The 21,500-nt window shown below is 38.5% G+C and overlaps 1 protein-coding gene across 6 annotated transcripts in view; it reads right to left on the bottom strand.

The window, feature by feature from the left end:
* The window catches only part of LOC131439090 (uncharacterized), a 607,248-nt gene that overhangs the window by 182,961 nt on the left and 402,787 nt on the right, over positions 1-21,500 (bottom strand). For 5 of the 6 annotated variants that reach the window (XM_058609700.1, XM_058609699.1, XM_058609698.1 and 2 more), the window contains one exon: positions 2,879-2,936. In XM_058609700.1, coding sequence (XP_058465683.1) covers positions 2,879-2,936 — 58 coding nt within the window. Of the gene's footprint in view, positions 1-2,878; positions 2,937-2,995; positions 3,190-21,500 lie in introns of those variants that run through there. The other variant, XM_058609701.1, reaches the window with a different exon arrangement.

Below are 21,500 nucleotides of genomic sequence, written 5' to 3' on the forward strand. Positions count from 1 at the left end.
CTGATCCCGTCACCTCATTACTTTGAACATGAATAATATTTTCCAACCTACCTCAACCAAACTGTGAAATGTTTTAAAATGATTATAAAAGCTATTGTCACACTTTCCCATTGAAAGAAATGGTTTTAAATTCTTCGGTGATCGTTTTTTTTTTTTTCATTTAAAATAAACTCACTTTTCAATTTAGGACACATTTTCGTCTCAAGATTTACAGTTCGTCATGTTTCTGATTATCTACTAATCGATTCGTCTCAAAACATGATCACTATTTCGCACAATTACACTACCATTGAATGCTGGATGACTTAATAATTAGTAATGTTCACTTGCCACTTGTTTAATTAACGATTAAAAACTTCAAAAATTACCCGACTAGCAATAAAAGTCTTAAAAAAATGAGATGAAAGTTTTCCACTTAGTTCACTTGATTGCGCTTTGTTTTCATCTCATTTGGTTTCGCAAAGTTGCCAAGTTATCTCATAATATTACAAGTTTTTGTTATCCGTGAAATTAGTTTAATTATATTGTTGATATTTATATTTCAATAAAACTGTTTCAGCTTCGAATATTACCAGAAAGAGCGTGTTAAATACTATTGAAAAAACCATTGTGGCAAATCTAGTAGCACTGGTTTCATTCCGCTATACGTCAACATAACGCTGTGAAGTGTGTATGTTTCATCGGCTGTGCACAGAGATGCCAGATATATTCATAGAAAATATGTATTACTTTGCATAGAAAGCCTATATCTGCTCTATCTGTTTTCACTAATAAAATGGTGTTAATCATAATCAACTATCTGCATAAAAGATTTCTACTTTAGCGTTGATTAATTAACTTTTAAAGAATCACCGAAATCAAATACTAATAAATACTCAGAGAGAAAAGTCTAATTTTTTACTTCTCACTTTTTATAAACCTGTACAAATCTGTATAAAATTTAGGAAATCTGTAAAAAATCTGTACATTGATTTAAATTAGTATGCGAACGCAAAAATCTATACAATACAGATAAATTTGTATAAATGGCATCTCTTACTCTGCATTTTGTTTTAAGAAGTACTAATGCCTAAATAATAACAATTCCGTTTTTGGTTTTATTTAAAGTTCACTTTGCAATAAAATTTCAAATTTAAAACGAAAGGTAACGGAAACGACCGAAAAATTTTTAAACGTTGAAATGATTTCAAACTGGTTCTCAAAATATCGTGTGTTGTCTCATAGTTTGCATTAGGCCATTTTTAAGAAGAATTCTGACCGTTTGAACCTGAGAGTGTAATAGTGGAATATTTTGTTTTGATTGCTGTCGCCATTATTAATTTATAGGATGGATAAAAATCCTTTGAGATGAAATTAGTAGCAGAGTAGTGAACACATCATAAGTGTTTTTAGCTGTTTCATGAATATTAGTTAAATTTTCAAGAAATGTGAATCAATTCTCAATGTGGAGCAAGGCGAATGAAGCAGTAATATGAAATAGTTATAGTGATTTTAGTGGCTAAATCGGGGTTTGAAGGCGACGTCCTTACAAATGAGATGAAATAGGGAGCCCTTACCCTATTTTTTCGAGTGTAATTTTTTAACCACTTCGAATCTCGAAAAAACCCTTTTACCTACACCTTGTATACATTCAAAGCAAAGTCCTGGCATTACATTCCTTTTGTGGAATTTGGCCTTTCTGTTTCAACAGACTTCGCAGCCGATTCTTAGTGTACAGAATCATTGCATGGCTAGTATTATGGATCCTACTGACACTAAGAATCCTTCCAGGTCGGGGCTCGAACATACGCGGCTCGAACATACGGGGCTCGAACATTTTTATTTCAACACCTTTTTTTACTACTGATTTCCTGAATTTTCCAGATCTCAAATCGACCGGTTTTACTAAGCATCAAGGCTCTATAATTTGATTTTAATTCGATTAATTGTTTTTAATTTAATAATAACTAACTAACTTTGCATCACTTCACAACACCTACACGGTAAGTTTAGATCGACCACCGACGCCACTGCACTATTTTTTTTTTTGCGCTAATCCACACAAGTTTATTCCACATTTACTCGCATACGATGCACGCACTTATCGTTTGTTTTGTTGTGTTGACGCCTATGTCGCAGTACCTAGTATTTTATTCAATTATTATAATTTAAATATTCACACACCCGGATAATATGGGCTATGCCATTTTTGATTTTATCGCGATTGATTTGTTGCACTAAATGCTAGCTGTTTCTGGCACAACATTTTTCTACGTAGCTAACAATACTTGTTTATGCTTTGAATTAATCGTTTGAAAACAAAAACAACAACAACAACAATCCGATCCACACACGTTATGACGTCACTGCAAAACTACCTATGGCAAGCAGCACTCGATGTGGCTATGCTTCGCGTTGAGATATCACTTACACAAACCGACAGCAATTTACTGCAAGGCCAGATGGGAAAACATGGAAATGATGCATTGTCGTCTACATAAGGCCCATGCTTTCGAGGTTTATGGTTTCTTTCCACCAACCGGCAAACAGATTCTCATCGTCTAACCTGTGAAAGGATGCTTCAATTTGTTAGCTTCCAAGCTTCGGCAGTAACCTTGCTAATGCAAATGTGTCTCGCAGGTTAAAATTAATGTGAGTAGGTAAGTGAAGGAGCTTTACTTGCGTCCGCACTTACTTGTGGCGGGTGGTGTGCGGAGTGGGGAACTTGCACAACCCACCTACACCCGCAGGTGAATGTAAAAGTGGATGGATTATTCGGCGTGCTGTCTCAAACTATGAACAGTGCAAAATTGGATTATATCTGTTGGCTTGGGGTGAAATTTTCGGCATGCTTTCGTGCGAATGTTTTATTATGGGTATAAATTTGCATCGTACTTACATATCAGTCGTTTGTAGCTGGAATTGTCCGCGGGTTCCATCGTGGCAACGTCTGGGATCTGTAAAACGCGAAATAGAACTGAATCAGTGGGGGACTGGTTGGATCAATCATACGTACTGTGAATTGTGATTATGGGCGTGAGTGATTGAGCGTGTAACAACAACTGGCTGACTAAGCCGCGAACCGCGTGAGGTGGGGAGATTGGCAACTGGCTGGGGACAAATCGTACCGCCAGCGAAAAAAAAAGAAAAATTCAAGCGTTGCGATTATTCAAATATTGCTGGTCGCGTAGTAAAGTATCGTTCTCTTCCTTTCGCACTAGACACTACGAGTGGAGCACGCGGCTCGTTTTAATTTGGTGTGAGACTTGCATCGTAAACAAACGCAAATGACGGGGGTGCTCGAATCGTAACGCTGCTTGCTTTGATCGAGTTGAGTAAAACCATAAAGCAGAAACATCTACACTGAAAATAAAAACTACCAATGGGTTTGACTTCTTTTTAATTAATTATGAGTTCCATTAGCTATTTCCATTGTTGTTAAAACACAAGCGACAAAACCATCAAACAGCAAGAGTTTCTTTCAATAAAGCTAAAATTTAGCAAACCCTATTTAATTTGAAATTAAGTCAATACGATTCAAATATATCTCACTAGAGAGTAGATACAACTGACTTTTCGGTATATTTTTGCTTACCTAAAATTAGCTTACTGAACGGAACCCCGAAGATTGGTGAAAAATACTCAAAATTAGGTAGTTTTGTGGTTCCGTGCAGAAACCAGTTGCCGTAAAAGACCTGTCAGTGACACCAAAATGCGCTATCTGGTGAGAAATGAGTGTGAAAATGTGTCTACACATTTCAATTACCCACGGTAGATGTATTGAATGAAGTGTACCAATTTCTCATCATAGTGCTGATAAGGTATCTCCCTACAATGCCTCTAGAGGATTACTTAGGTATGTCGTTTTCGCTTGATACCAAACCTAAACCCTGCTGTCAAACCGTTTGTTTGAAGCTAGTTTCGAACCTAGTTTTAACGTTGTGGAACTGAAAATCGAGTCAGTTTCGAACCGGGTTGTTATATCAGGTTTGCTCAAACCTCCGTTGCTAAGTGCGAAATAAACACAGTTTCGTGAAAAGTGTTTGTTTGATGAAACTACCCTGGGTCAGTTTCAGTTTTCTCAAGCGAAAACGACATTAGTTTATAACGAATTTCGCTCCAACTCGAACAAATGTTGAAGGTACCCTCAAGGATGGCTTTCATCGTATCAAAGAGCCGCTCACTGGCAACTCTTCACACGATTGAATCAGTGCCATTAAAGAGAGACGGATATCATCGCAACAACAAAAACCCGGCATGGCTCATTTAACATAGAATCGACACCAGTGCGAGAACGAATTTCTCTCGATGACTTGTCTGAGAATCAAAGGTTAGCACGCTGCTGTGGGGATTCTCTCTGAAGCATCAAACGGTCGCTTATTCTCGTTTCGCTATCCGATTCTATACAGGCAGTTGATAATTGCGATAGAATCATTTTACTATTGCCGCTAATTCTAACTATGTGCATATAACCTTTGTATAAGTTGTGTCTATGAAAAGGGGCCGTATGAATAAAATGTAGTAAAGTCTGTTGTTTGTAGTATCTTCTCAAAAACAAAGTCCACAGAGTATAACGCGGTTTTGTATGAATAAAAAACAAGTTCGAACATGTAGTTAATGCTACTTCCAAATTTAAGCATTTATTGCATACCGTATCGACACAGAGCCGGAAGAGCTGGCATAAGCATGCACAAAGCAAGAAACGTACTTATATCTGTAAAAAAAACTTTTTTAATTTCTGTACTTCACTTTATCAGCAAACACACCAGTAGTAACTTCTAGAGCTACCTACCGAAAACTTGTAGTAAATACTACAGTTTGTAGCATGTTTTGACATGAACGTGATCCACACGTAGCATTTACTACCGAAATTCAAGCATGCTACGTTTTATTCATACGGCCCAATGACTTTGTTTCACTTCAAGCTGGTTGATTTACATTTGCACTATTTCGATTAAACAAATTAAACGAGTGAAAGCTCATGTTACTTTTGTATATGAAATTCATATTATAGGGTAAAACTTTTGATCCAGCAACATAAAATATGCTTTGTGATTGTGTTTTTACTATTACTGTTATCATTGTAATTATACCGGCTGCAAAAAATTTCCTATACTTATGTAAAACATGGAAGTCCCACGCATGTCTTTTCAAAAAAATTTCAATCCATTGTGACGCATCCGAAAAAATCTTCTGCGCATCAGCCATACTGCCTGTAAAGTGACCGAACTTCGGTGTCGGTTTCCGTTTTCTTTACCGCGAGTATGAATCAAACACAGCACAGCGTGCTTCGTTCGTAGAGGCGGTGTTGTGTTTTCTTCTTTTGTACCATCGCATGTATGTGTTTTTGATGCTCACAACCCTGTCATTTCGGAACCGGTAGATAAATCTAATTTAAAACAAATTTTGCGAACATACAGGGTGCTCCATCTTTATTGTGGGTATGTAAACGCTGAATAACTTTTACATTTACCAACCGAGCGATTGAATCAGATATGTTTTGGAAAAGTCAAATCAGTATAATTGTTGCTCTGGATAGCTTCACACTTAAACAACACGCTGAAATAGTGACACTTTTAATCGAAAACAATCGTTCTGTGTTAACTCAAAGTGTCCCCCCCCTACCATCTCAACTTTTTTAGAGAGTTATCTAAAAAGCAAAGTTTACGTCAACCAACCCCAAACTATTGAAAAGCTCAAGCCAAACATTCGTGTGTGGAAATCGACGCTATAACAAATGCTTGCAAAGGTAATGGCAAACGCAGAAACAAAGAATCATTTTGTAATTGCTAAAGACTGTCCCAGAAAGTATGGACGCACTTTGGTTTCACTGTAAATAATTCACAAGTGTTAGATATTCAAATTTTATTCGATATACTGATAATATTAGACTACAACAACAGAATATTAATCTCAACATTTGCTACTTAGCCATTGTAGACTAGCTGGCGCACCTTCTTGCGAACGTTCCTCATTAAATTCCGTACAGACTTCTTGGCGACAAGTTTTGACACTTTTTTCCAATCTTTTTTTCTTTTTGTTGAATGATTTCGAGTAGTGGCAAGAAGCAAGATCTGGCCACAAGACCACAGGATACTTGTGACTTCGAATCATGGGTAGAAGTCGTTTTTGTAAACATTCCTTGATGTATATTTCGTTGTTCATTGAAGCAGTGGTGATGAAGGGTTTCGAAATCTTACCGCAGCTACAAATTGTTTGCCAGATCATAGCTTTCTTACCAAATTTTTCGATTTCAATAGATGTCTCGGACTGGTTTAACACTTGCCCTTCTCGCACCGTATAATATTGTGGTCCCGGCAAGGATTTGTAATCGAGTTTCACGTAGGTTTCGTCGTCCATGATTATGCAGTTCAAATTTCCAGCAAGAATCGTATTGTACAGCTTTCGAACCCTCGGCCTGATCGATGCTTCTTGTTTCGGACTACGTTTTGGTTGTTTCTGCTTCTTATAGGTTCGGAGATTCTAACGTTCTTTAGAACATTTGACTTCGAAGTGCCCACTTTTTAGGCCACATCCCGAACTGAAACCTCCTTCTTTTGTTCGAACGCCTTCAGTATACGTTTATCCAACTGAGGTTAGAGGGACCTTTTTTTCGACCCGTTTTCGGTTTATCCTCAAAGGTGTTATCCTCACCGAATTTCCTGATTGCATTTCGCACGGCTTTTTCACTTGCTCCTTTCATTTTTGCTATATTTCTCAGTGACAGTCCGCGTTCTGTGCACCATTTGTACACAATTTTTCGACTTTGTTCTGCTGAAAGTCCACGCTTTTCGAAACAAACTAATGAAAACGAATAAACAACTGCACAAGTGGTTAGAGAAGAGTGTAAACAACAGGATGCAGCTATAAAAATTGACAGATTCTGAACCATTGCGAAATGGCTGCGGTTTTTGGTTGCGTCCATACTTTTTGGGACAGTCTTTACATTGTGTATCACTAAAGCAAAATAATGGAAGAATGAAGAGATAACAAGCCAAAGGAATAGGGTAATGGGTTAGCCGATGCCTTTTATGCGGCTGAGTTTAATCCTAAACCCCGAATTTAGGGTCAGAGGTTTTCTGGCCCGAAGAGGCGAATGACCTTAAGTTTATAAACTCTATAATCGAAACAAATCAAAACGTCTGATGCTTTGTATCATGCTATCGGGGTGATGTCGGCTCGATAATGAGATGTTTGCTATCTCTTCAATCTTTTGCGCTTGCGATATACCTTATGATCAAAAAAGAACCGGAATTTTCATTTTAAAATTCCCGCGCTTGTCCAATCGGTAAACTTTTATTCTCTCAACGTTGGCAACACTTTTATACACATTCTGTCAAATTTTGATGCATATCGTACGATTAGTTTTTGTTTGGCGTCTATACAAAGAAGTTGAAAAATTTTCGTGTGGCGATTTTTATAATGGATGAAAATTTAGAACAACGGCTCGCCTTCGAAGCGCCATTCGGTCGATTGTTGTGCGGTTTCGACGTCATATTCATAGATCCACACCTCATAACCAGTTATGATGCATTCGATGAATGTGGGACCACTATCTGCTTTGGAAATCATCTCTTTGGCCACATCAACACGACGCTGTTTTTGAATGAAATTCAGTTATTTTGGCACCAGCCGAGAAGCGACGCGTATCAAATCCAAAACATCAGTTAAAATGTGTTCGGCTGATCCATAAGATATGTCCAACAATACAGCAATCTCTCTAATCGGTACAGAACGATTTTGCAACACGATTTGCTTCGCCGATTCAATGTTTTCTTCACTAACAGATGTTGTTGGGCGGCCAGGGATCTCATCATGATCCAAGCTTGTACGACCACCTTTGAAGCGTTTATACCATTCGTATGCCTGTGTTTTTCCTAGACACGATTCACCAAAGGCATTTTGTAATATTTTCAACGTTTCGGAACACTTAAATCCATTTACAACACAAAATTTGAACGCAAGTTGTTCAAAATTTTCATCCATTATAAAAATCGCCACACGAAAATTTTTCAACTTCATTGTATAGACGCCAAACAAAAACTAATCGTACGATATGCGTCAAAATTTGACAGAATGTGTATAAAAGTGTTGCCAACGTTGAGAGAATAAAAGTTTACCGATTGGACAAGCGCGGGAATTTTAAAATGAAAATTCCGGTTCTTTTTTGATCATAAGGTATAATGTAAACTTAATGTAGGTTGACGTGGTAGATGTGAATGATACAGAATTGTCCGATGATGGCCCGATTGCAACGCTACGATCGGGTCGATATCGTGCTCAATCGGCCCGATGATCGGACCGATGTGGTTCGACATACAAGGTGAGATGAAAAAACTGCAACCAACTTCAGACTGCTGTCATTTCTAAACCGCTCGTCCCACAGCTGTCAGATTTATTCTAGTGACAGCTCATTATATTATTTACAAGCGCACAAAAGCATTTTGGTGGGAATTTTTCAGAAAAAAAGTTATTTGTGATGGAATTCAAGTGTGATAGTGTGATTGCTTTGCATTTGGCTGGAAAACCACAAGTGGCTATCGTTAGAGCCCTCCAGCATTTAAAAGTGAATAAATCTTTTGTGTCTCGTACCATCGCTCGTTACCGTGATACTGGTAGCGTAGCCCGACGTCAAGGAAGTGGACGAAAAAAAACAGCAACATCGGCAGAAATGGTTCGAAAAGTGAAGAAGCGAATTGAACGAAATCCGCGTCGCAGTGGCCGAAAAATGGCTCGTGAGCTGAACATATCGCAATATGCCATTCGGCAAATATTGAAAAATGAGCTTGGACTAAAGCCATTGAAGTTCCAAAAAGTGCAAGATCTTACTGATGCGCAAAAAAAAGTTAGACTCGAAAAAGCTAAAGAGTTGCTTCGCTTGGCCGAAAGTGGTGAACTGCCGAATTTGGTTTTCTCCGATGAGAAACCATTCGTTATCCAGCAGTTTGTAAACAAACAAAATGATCGTGTTTACTTGCCAGAGAGGTCAGCTGAAAATTTGCAACTTCGGTTGGCCACCAGAACTCAAAAGCCGGCCATGGTGATGGTGTGGGCCGCCATAACAGCCGATGGTCGCTCGCCGCTCGTATTCATCGACCGTGGGGTCAAAATAAATGCGCAAATCTATCGCGAAAATATTTTGGAGGGAGTTCTGAAGCCCTGGGCACGCAAACATTTCGGCCGCAGACCTTGGACATTCCAACAGGACTCAGCACCATCGCACTCAGCACGCGCCACCCAAGAATGGTTAAGAAATGAGGTTCCTCGCTTCATTTCCACCGCACAATGGCCACCAAAATCTCCGGATGCCAATCCGTTGGACTATTGTGCCTGGGGTATTTTGGAAAGCAAGGTTGGCACTAAAAAATACCAAAGTGTCGATCATCTCAAGCAAGCGCTTCGCCGAGAAGGGGACAAAATACCGCAGAGCCACTTTCGGGCAGCGTGTGATGGTTTCATTGGCCGTTTGAAGGCCATAGTTCGTGCCAAAGGTGGCCAATTCGAACAAATCTAAACCGATTCTCAAATTTGATGTTATTTCCGACATTTTTTGCTTTCATTCAATAAAATTTAAAAAAAAAATGAAAAAATTATGGCGTTTTACTTTGTTGCAGTTTTTTCATCTCACCTTGTAGTTCACTGGGAATCGCTGTTAATGGTTCTTTTTCCCGAGATAATTCACGAAAAGTGTGCCATAATTAAAAAAAAAAAGCCGGCGCCATGACCTTTACGATCTAATGAACTTCCCTAGGTCACTTCGAAGCACTCGTGCTGGCTTCAATCCATTATTAGACACTCATTATACTCTCTGACGTGCAATAGTGGATTCAATGTTGTTCATCCATAGTTATCAATCGGAGAAAAAGGAGTTCGCATCAGCAGGGGCCAAACATGCGTCCAAAATGCGCTCGCGTTCGTGTCATTGGTCCGAAGTCAGCATATGCCGCGCCCGAATATTTTTCTTTTCAGAATCTCGCCCGAAAGAAGGCGTGTGCTGTGGCATCTGCTAGTTTGCGCATTTTCACTTGGCGGGCGGCTTTTGCATTTATTTTTATCGACATTGTCATGACATCAAAGGGTCTGCGGCTGCAAACTTTCGGCCGCCACAAAACTTCCAAAGCCAATATTTCACGGTGTGATAATTTTTTCCATTATGCGTCTCAAACAATAATACTTTATGAGAGAACGAAAATATATTTTTTTTTCATACCCAACATGATGCCACAAACGTCGGCTGTCAAAACGAAGCAAATACGGAAATTCGAACAACTTGAAGCAAAACTGAAGATCGCACTGGAATTCGACAAGTCTGCCTAAACATAAAAAAAGTCTTGGCATTACATTCCTTTTGTGGAATTTGGCCTTTCTGTTTCAACAGACTTCGCAGCCGATTCTTAGTGTACAGAATCATTGCTTGGCTAGTACTATGGATCCTACTGACACTAAGAATCCTTCCAGGTCGGGGCTCGAACATACTGCCTAAACATGCATGAACTATAAGACATCATGATATGTTCTCTCCACATAAGGGTGAGAAATACAAATCATAGGAAACGAAAAACAAGAATTTGTGGATGAAACCTACGTCTAAAGATTGTAGATACCACAGAGAAACTGATAGAGAACTGTTGGCTGAGAATTAAGCTGTCGAAATTCGCAAAAAAAGTATCTCGTGTGGCAAGCCATCTGTTCCTGTGACTTCAGGAGATGAGTTTATCTCGAGACCGGGACCATCACTACACAAATATTCTGTTATTTTTTTCAGATTTTCACACCTGTTCAATACAAAAAATAACCATAAAATGTAATGTCGCGAGCAACATCTATTCAGTGCATAAGTTCTCTAACCCTGTCAACGAATTTACTAAAATCGAAGCTTGAGTGAATAATTTCTCTATAGTTCGTGAGAATTCAGACATAACTGGTTTGACTTTTCAATAAAAAGTTCAAACACAGTCTTGTTAGACCAATTTTCGATTGTATCACCCTCTACGTTTTGTTATCGTTGTACTTTGACATTGGCACTACTTTATGGGGAAAACGATCATCTCTGTTATACTGCGATGTTTACTCAGCTAAGAGTGAGCCAATCATTTTCCAAGTGCTTATAGTCCCACCAATAGTTAGAAGCAGCAGCAACCGAGGCGACCAAGTGTATCAATGACTCTAACATGAGCCCGCAAAGCAGGAAGAAAGACGGCTGGGTGGAGAAATTAGCGTCCGCCAGTTTGTTTATGTAAATTTTATTAGCGTGTGTATTTGAGTTTACGCGATTTTCCCCTAGCCGCCGTAGGTGAGACAGTGAGTGAACTGTTTGTTGGTGGAACAATCGTGATCCCCTCCTTCCCGTTGCATTTGCTTGAGTATCAACTCTTTAAAGCATATTGTGACAGTCAAGCTGCCATCGGCCGGTGGTCGGCAGTTTGAGGGCCGCAGTCGAGGAGTAAGGGGGGCTTGCCCGGGATGATTTATTGCCCGCCGGCCCCAGATACGGTATTATGAGTTAATGGGAAAATCTTTTGAGTGTTGTGGTTTTGCGATGTTGTAGATAGATGACGTGCGATAAAAGTTTCCCCGGGATACTGAAGGGGTTTTCCGCGTGACTTGGATTCGTTGCACAACGTGCCAGATAGTCAAAAGCAGAGTTTGACATTTGCTCGTTTTAGTTTTTTAGAGCAAATTTTTAAATTTTCTCGCTCGATTTAATCCCAATTCAAATTATTATGTTCATGCTTGGGTCATATGAATGTTTAAACATTGGCTGAACTACAAACGGCAACGATGTGTCAAATATCAAAGTGCACATCAAAAAGCTTTTTGTTTTGGAAGTGGAATAATTTCCCCGGGTGCCGGCGTGAAATCGATATCACGTGTGAGTTTATGGGCTGGGCTTGGCTGGGCTGGGTGTATAAAAATGTGTAATTTGTAATATAAAACGATCGATGACAAATAGCAGACTTGTGCTTTTGTAAAACAAACAGCACAACACTTTAACTCGTCACTTTGAAGTACCTGCCTACCAATCACGCGCACATTTATCGGTTTTCATTGAGTGGAAAACAAATACCTACCGTATGGATTCAACACCAACAACAACAACAACACGCGGACCCTCACGGACCGAAGAATGCGGCCAACATAGAAAATTACCGTCAGTAAATGTCTAAGCATCATTCAGTAAAAACCATTCAAGCGAAGAGGTTGTGTTTCGATTGTACTGGCTCGTGAGTTAACGGCTGCTACCGAGACAATTCTAAGCTTCAGGTAGTTAAACTGCCCATAGCAAACGCAATATTCGGGGCGTTTCCCGACTGGAAAGCTAGCAACGAAGGCCATCCCGTTCATACGCACAGAGGTGTAGAGACACAGAGGTGCGAGAGCATAGAAGTGACGAGTCACAGAGGTGCCATCGCATAAAGGTGCGAAGACGAAGGGGTGCAAAGGCACAGAGGTGCTAAAGCAACCCAGTGCTGATCTACCAGGTACCAGAATTTGTACGCTGCGTAGGATCAAAAGAGACGGCATATATCGCGAGGTGCTACACTGCAAGCATCGCATTTGATCGCCACCAAGAGCAAAAGCACTGTACCTGGGGTCAGGTACAGCAAGTGCAGTGGTGTTCACAACGACGGCAGAGCAACTGAGATAGCAGTAAACGACAGAAGACTGCCAATTGGAAACAGCAAAAGACTGCCAATTGGAAATCGTTGGAAGAACTTCACGTCGTTCTTCACGATAAAGGAACAGAGACATCAGCTACAAGGTAGATTTAATTTAATTTATTTTTTATTTCTTATATCTGAAATTTTACTAAACATAAGTTTTTATTTTGGTATTATTAATTTACAAAAAAAATTTAATGTAATGGATGATCTCATGGAAGATCATCCGAATCCGATTCCGGATACTAGTAAAAGTTTAAATACTCCGAGGGCTAAACATTATCCACAGGGTACCACTGGGCCATGGATAGTCTATCTTCGAAAAAAAGAAAAGATTTTAAACTTGATGCAAATTACAAAGGATTTGACATCACATTTCTCTGAAGTTAAAGAAATCTGTAAGGTTAATAGAGATAAAATTCGAGTTGTAGTTAACGACTTGAAACAGGCAAACGATATTGTAACCTGTAAATTATTTGCTATTGAATATCGAGTTTACATTCCATCGAAGGAGGTAGAAATTGACGGTGTTGTGACTGAAGCAAGTCTGACAGCAGATGATTTACTTAAAAATGGAGTTGGCCGTTTTAAAAACTCCATGCTTGAGGGAGTTAAGATACTCGAGTGCAAACAATTGTACTCAGCATCTATTGTCGATGGAAAAAAGTCTTATCGTCCCTCAGATTCGTTTCGCGTAACATTTGCCGGATCTGCATTGCCTAGCCATGTCTATATCGATAAAATTCGTCTTCCTGTTCGGCTTTTCGTACCGCATGTTATGAATTGCACGAACTGTAAAAAATTCGGACATACAGCTACTTACTGTAGTAATAAGTCCAAATGTATCAAATGTCAAGGGCCTCATAAGGATAATCTTTGCGATAAAGATGTTGAAAAATGTGTTTATTGTGGGGAAAGCCCTCATGATGATCTTTCAGTGTGCGCTGCATTTAAGCTGCGTAAAGACAAAATGAAGCTTTCTTTAAAAGCACGGTCTAAGCGCACATATGCAGAAATGCTCAAAACGGTCATACATGTCTCCCCTTTGGAAACCGAAAACGGTTTTTCAAATCTTGCGGAGCCAGAGGAATCTGACTCTGACGGAAATAGTGAAGATACCTCGTTTGTCACTCCTCAAGGGTCTGTTAAGAGGAGATTAACAAACCACAAAATACCAAAAAAGACACCTAAAATTATACCTTCAAAAAAAGATCCCCGTGTTAAAGCTAAAAAGCCAAATTTAAAACCAAAAACTGTGCCTCCTGGTTTGTCAAATTCACAAACCAATCCAGGAACTAGCTCAAGAAAAGACAATAATCCAGTGGGCTCCATTTCACATTCACCAACAGGATTACTGAAATTTTCGGAAATTGTAGAATGGATTTTCGCTGCATTCAATATTTCTGAACCTCTAAAGACCATCATAACAGCATTCCTTCCAATAGCTAGAACTTTTTTGAAACAGTTATCAGCTCAATGGCCAGCTCTTTCAGGTTTTGTATCATTTGATGGATAATTTATCATCCGCCGCAAATGATTCAATCACTGTCCTGCAGTGGAATTGTCGAAGCATCATGCCAAAACTTGATTCATTTAAAGTTTTGTTGCATAGTCAAAAATGTGATGTATTTGCTTTGTGCGAAACATGGCTTACATCAAACATAGCCTTAAATTTTAATGACTTTAACATTATACGTCTCGACAGAGACTCCCCGTATGGTGGAGTGCTTTTAGGAATTAAGAAATGTTATTCCTTTTATAGATTAAACATTCCTTCGACTTCTAGTATAGAAGTTGTTGCTTGTCAAATAAACATTAAAGGAAAGGACATTTGCATTGCTTCGGTATATATTCCTCCAAGAGCTCAAGTTGGACAACGACAGCTTAATGAAATTGTCGAAGCCCTTCCTGCTCCACGTTTGATTTTAGGAGATTTCAATTCGCACGGAATGATGTGGGGTTCCGTTTACAATGATAGCAGATCATCTCTAATATATAATATTTGCGACAATTTTAGCATGACGGTACTAAATATGGGTAGCATGACACGGATCCCAAGACCTCCTGCACGTCCAAGTGCATTAGATTTATCTCTTTGTTCGACTTCAATTCGACTAGATTGCACCTGGAAAGTATTTCCTGATTTACATGGTAGCGATCATTTACCAATCATCATCTCAATTAGCAGTAACAAAGGCATTGCTAATTCAGTTAATATTCCATATGATTTGACAAAAAATATTGACTGGATTAAATACCAAAGTAATATTTCAAGTGTCTTAACTTCAATGGAAGAGCTTCCCCCACTTGAAGAATATGACTTCCTCGTTTGTTCGATTCTGGAGGCCGCAGAACAAGCCCAAACCAAACGATTTCTTGGTCCATCGTCTAACAGAAGACCTCCAAATCCTTGGTGGGACAAAGAGTGCTCAGATGCTAAACACGCGAAACAAAATGCTTTCAAGACGTTTTTAAAACGAGGAGGAGGAACTCCTCAGAATTTTGAAAAATTCTTGGTTTTAGAAACCAAGTACAAGAACATACTTCGGGTTAAGAAATGCAGCTATTGGAGACATTTTGTGGAAGGTTTGTCAAGAGAAACCTCAATGAGCACTCTTTGGAATACGGCCAGACGAATGAGGAATCGTAACGTAGGAAATGAGAGTGAGGAGTACTCGAATCGATGGATATTTGATTTTGCGAGGAAAGTTTGTCCAGATTCCGTTCCTACGCATAGCATTGTTAGGGAGTCTTCTTCAAATGATGATTCCATTGATAGCCCCTTTTCAATGATGGAATTTTCCATAGCACTCATGTCTTGTAACAATAACGCTCCTGGATTGGACAGAATTAAATTCAACTTGGTGAAGAATCTGCCCGACCTCGCAAAAAGACGTTTGTTGGAATTGTTCAACAAGTTTCTTGAGCAAAATATTGTTCCACCTGACTGGAGACAAGTGAAAGTTATCGCCATTCAAAAGCCGGGGAAACCAGCTTCCAATCACAACTCATATAGACCCATTGCGATGTTGTCCTGCATCAGAAAATTGTTCGAAAAAATTATTCTACGACGTCTCGACACTTGGGTCGAGACGAACGGTTTGTTGTCAGATACTCAGTTTGGCTTCCGTAGAAATAAAGGGACGAATGATTGCCTTGCATTACTTTCGTCTGACATCCAAATTGCCTTCGCTCAAAAGCAACAAATGGCATCTGTATTTTTAGACATTAAAGGAGCATTTGATTCAGTTTCCATTGATGTTCTTTCAGACAAGCTCCACCAACATGGACTCCCAGCGGTTATAAATAATTATTTGCACAACCTTTTGTCAGAGAAACGCATGCATTTTTCACATGGCGATTTGGCAACAATCAGAATTAGCTACATGGGTCTCCCGCAAGGCTCATGCCTCAGTCCGCTCCTCTATAATTTTTACGTGAATGACATTGACAGCTGTCTAGTAACCCCATGTACACTAAGACAATTGGCAGATGATGGCGTGGTTTCAGTTACTGGATCCAAAGCTATTGATCTGCAAAAACCATTGCAAGATACCTTAGATAAATTGTCCGTTTGGGCTGTTCATCTTGGTATCGAATTCTCTGCGGAGAAAACAGAGCTGGTCGTCTTTTCAAAAAAGCATGATCCCGCGCAACTTCAGCTTCATATGATGGGAAGAATAATCGAACAGGTTTTGACTTTCAAATACCTCGGGGTGTGGTTTGATTCCAAATGCACGTGGGGAGGACACATTAGGTATCTGATAACGAAATGCCAACAAAGAGTAAATTTTCTTCGAACAATAACAGGGTCTTGGTGGGGTGCTCATCCGCAAGATCTAATAAAATTGTATCAGACAACGATACTTTCAGTGATGGAATATGGATGCGTTTGTTTTCGTTCCGCTGCAAATTCTCATATTATCAAACTTGAGCGAATTCAGTACCGTTGTTTGCGAATTGCTTTAGGCTGCATGCATTCGACACATACAATGAGTCTTGAAGTTCTGGCGGGAGTTCTTCCATTAAAAGATCGATTTTGGGAGCTTTCATCACGCCTGCTAATAAGATGTGATGTGCTGAATCCCATGGTAATTAATAATTTCGAACGACTAGTCGAGCTTCGATCTCAAACAAAATTCATGACAGTATATTTTAACCATATGTCACAGGAAATCAACCCTTCAAGATATATTCCTATCCGTGTCAGCCTCCTAAATGTACCTGACTCAACTTTATTTTTCGACACATCCATGCAGCGCGAAGTGCGTGGAATCCCGGACCACCTACGCTCTATGGAAATCCCAAAAATATTTTCAAGTAAGTTCAGGCATATTAACTCTGAGAAAATGTTTTACACGGACGGATCGCGAATGGAAGAAGCGACAGGGTTTGGTATGTTCAACAATAATGTTTCGGCCTCATTCAAGCTTCAAGAACCTGCATCTGTTTATATAGCAGAGTTAGCAGCAGTTCATTATAGCTTGAATGTAATCGTCACATTATCTCCAAACCATTATTTCCTCTTCACAGATAGTCTGAGTGCAATTGAAGCCATTCGCTCAAACGCTGCTGGCAAAAATGAACCGTTTTTCTTGGGTAAAATAAAACAGTGTCTGAACGACATATTGAATAATAATTATCTAATCACAATAGTTTGGGTTCCGGCTCATTGCTCCATTCCAGGCAATGAAAGAGCCGATATTTTAGCCAAACGTGGTGCTATTGAGGGTGAAATTTATGAGAGACCGATTGCTTTCAACGAATTCTATAGCGCGTCTCGCCAAAGAACACTTGCCAGCTGGCAAGCTTCTTGGGATAAAGATGATCTGGGTCGGTGGATGCACTCAATTATTCCTAAAATATCGACAAAGGCATGGTTCAGGGGACTGGATGTGAGTAGAGATTTCATTCGTGTGATGTCCAGACTCATGTCCAATCACTACACGTTAGATGCACATCTCCTTCGAATTGGACTTTCCGAGACTAATCATTGTGCTTGCGGCGAAGGTTACCGCGATATTGACCATGTTGTTTGGACATGCGTGGAGTTTCGTGATGTCAGATCTCAACTAATAAATTCCTTGCGTACCCAAGGTAGACTATCCAATGTCCCAGTTCGCGACATTCTTGCTTGTCGTGACCTTCCATACATGAAACTTCTTTATCATTTCATTAAATCCATTGGAGTTCCAATTTAAATTTTATTTTATGTTAAACTGTTTTCTCTTCCATGAGTTCAACCAATAGCCAACTATAGGATATTGAATATAAGTGGTGAACTGATACAAACAATCCTGAAATAGTTATAAGATCATGTACAAAATAAATGTATTTTATTTAATGTAATTAAAATAGCAACTCGCTTGATAAAAACAGTGTTTAGATTAACTAATGAGTACCAACATACTAATATGATATTCGAAATGTATTAGGTTTAAACTACTATGTATTGTGGATGCCACGGCGAAGAAAAACTTATGTATATTGCCTATGAAATAAACGTATTTATGAAAAAAAAAAAAAAATAGAAAATTACCATCGCCATCTGGAATCATCTCATCCTAAATTCAATTCACCGGCCACTACCGATCGCCAGATACTATATTACATAATGATACTACTCTAGTTTTAAGTTAGACGATAATTAAGATTAGTAAATACCCTTGGCATCTTAGAGCTTAAGCAGTGTGCCTTAATATTATATTATATTATTGAATAAAAAAAAAAAAAACAACAACAACATACATTAGCTTCTTGCTAATCGTCAATGTTGGTTCGATTATTTCCGGCCCGGAGACGTACTGTACATGGTTCGAATTTTGGACGCTTTAGAAACTCCCGTTCAAAGTTTGGCATTTAATTTTAGATAGCGTTTTAACTGATGATTGGACAAATCCTTTTGATCTCAGATTTCTCCAATTGCAATTTTCTTTCGTTCATTTATTTGCTTTTCATTCAATCATAGAATTTTTCCGAAAGCTGATGTTTGCAGTACTTTGCTGGGCCATGCTTCATCACAATGTATCACAAAATAAGTTCCTGTATTTCAGTCGATGTTGAACAGTCGTTCGTACCGCACGCGTATATTTCTCAAGGCTATACAAAGAGTGATATTAGAGTGACTAAGAAACGAATCAGCCTTTTTCAAGGCTTGGTAAATCACAATCCGTTATTCAACATTTTTCTAATAACATTCACGATCTTATAGAATCTGAATGTAAAAATAAAAGACAACGGACAAATTTCCCTTCCGTTGATCCTATGCTGTCTAACAATATTTACGAGATTCTTCCTGAATCCGATTGTAGCGACATAGAAGAAAATTCTTCAAAAATTCCCAAAATGGACGCTTGTCGTTCTGGGAAGAAACATCAATCTATGCCACCAGTGACGGTGATAATCTCCGACTTCAAAGCATTGCATACTTTTTAAGACTTCAAAGCATTGCATACTTTTCTCCCGGAAGTGAAAGTCGCATTTCAATTTGGACGAAGAGGAGAATGTCGAGTCTTGGTTGATGGATTGGAAGATTACGAACGTCTTATCCAATATTTGTCCGAGATACTTCATAAATTGTATTCATATGATATAAAATCAGACAGACCCTTCAAGGCTGTTTTGAAAGGCTTATCAAATGAGCAAAGTACTGATGAAATTAAAAATGAACTAAAAGAATTGCTTGGTTTTGCTCCTTCCCAAGTAATACTTATGAAAAAAGAGTGAATGGTACTTCTAAACCACGCCCTGGAATTTCCAATGAACTTTACCTAATACACTTCAATCGAAGTGATGTAAACAATTTGAATACTTTAGAAAAAGTACGTTTCATTTCCCGCATTAAAATTCATTGGGAACATTATAAACGGCATAATCGTATTGCAAACTTAACGCAATGTCGTCGTTGCCAAGGCTTCAGCCATGGAACCAAAAATTGTCATATGGATATACGGTGTTTGAATTGTGGTAAATCGCATTCGAAAGACGTTTGTCCAATGAATGAAACCACTGATAAATTTTCATGTTCAAATTGCGATGGAAATTATAAATCCCATTATTTGAAATGTCGGGTAAAAAAATTTTAAACGCTCGTTCGCTTAGACAACAAGTCAAATCAACGACCTTAAATTTACAGAACATACCTGAAAATCAAAAAACCGTTACATATGCCACGCCTAATTCTTCTAAGGCACTGATTTCTTCGAATTTAAAACAAAAAACAGGTACGCCTGCCAATTCATCTTCTAACGAAAACAATTTATTGACAGGTAGTTCGACCTCGTCATCATCTTCTTCTAATGTCAGTTATGCTAGTATAACAGGTAGAAATCTACCACCTAATTCTTCTAATGTAAATAATCAAAACACAGGACCGCCTTGCAGTGAATCTTCTAACGAAAACAATATATTAATAGGTAGATCGGCATTATCATCTTCTTCTTATGGCAGTCTACCTACAAATATTCCTTCAATGCCATTCGCTTCTTTAAATGAAGTTGATTTAGGCGATATAACTGAAAATAAAATGATCTACCTACAAGATCAACTTTTTCAAATGATCATCCGAATGAATTTGACTTCATCACTTTATGAAGCATTTCAAATCGGATGGCACTTTGCAAATAATATTATAATGAATTTAAAATTTAACAGTGATGTTAAATAATTATTTGAATATTTTAAATTGGATTGCTCGATCTTTAAAATCGAGTGAAGAGTGACAGAAACTTTTCTTAAACCAAATGTCAAATTGAAAAGTAATCCACATTATGTGGTTCATCGATTTGGCAGGTTTACTGGAATGGCTGGTGGAGTTGCCATTTTTGTCCAACAGCAAATTGAACATCGAATTTTACCTTCTTTCAATACTAAAGTTATTGAAAGCTTGGGAATCCAAGTTGAAACCATTCATGGAATTTATTTCATCGCTGGAGCATATTTGCCATTCCAATGCACCGGCGAACAATTAAATTTCTTTAAAGGCAATTTGCAAAAACTCACAAAATATCGACCGAAATTTTTCGTAATAGGGGACTTAAATGCTAAGCATGTCCAGTGGAATTGTAGGCAAAATAACAGTAATGGTAAAATACTTCATAATCAACTCTCAGCTGGTTACTTCACAGTTCTTCATCCCAGTAATCCTACTCGTTTCTCTTCCGTGAAAAACCCGTCTACAATTGATCTGGTTCTAACGGATCAAAGTCACATTTGTAGTGAACCGATTACACATGCTGACTTTGACTCAGATCATCTTCCTGTAACATTCAGACTTTCCAACGAAGCTATAATTAATCCAATTAGTTCTATATTCAACTATCATAGAGCTAATTGGTTGGATTACAGATCTCACATTGAAAATCATGTGGATCATGAAACTATTTCAGAAAATTCTGCGGACATCGACAATTGATCATTTGAATCGTTACATTATCGAAGCTAGAAATCTTTCAGTTCCCAAAGCTCAAACTAAATTAAACTCTCCTATCATCGATGACAATCTTCAACTGCTCATTCGGTTGAAGAATGTTCGTCGACGACAATATCAACGTTCTCGTGATACTGCTATGAAAAACATAGTTAAGGATTTACAAAAAGAAAATAAACATAGATTTACTCTTTTGCGAAATGAAAATTTCGCTAAAGAAGTTGAACAAATTAAGCCATATTCTAAACCTTTCTGGAAACTTTCTAAGGTTCTTAAGAAACCTCTGAAACCAATTCCTGCTCTCAAGGAAGGAAATCAAATACTTCTTACAAATGGCGAAAAAGCTCAAAAACTTGCTCAGCAGTTCGAGAGTGTCCACAATTTTAATTTGAACGTTGTGAGTCCTATTGAAAATGAAGTCTCACTGAAAT

The sequence above is a fragment of the Malaya genurostris genome, chromosome 3 (assembly GCF_030247185.1).
Source record: "Malaya genurostris strain Urasoe2022 chromosome 3, Malgen_1.1, whole genome shotgun sequence".
NCBI lineage: Eukaryota > Metazoa > Arthropoda > Insecta > Diptera > Culicidae > Malaya > Malaya genurostris.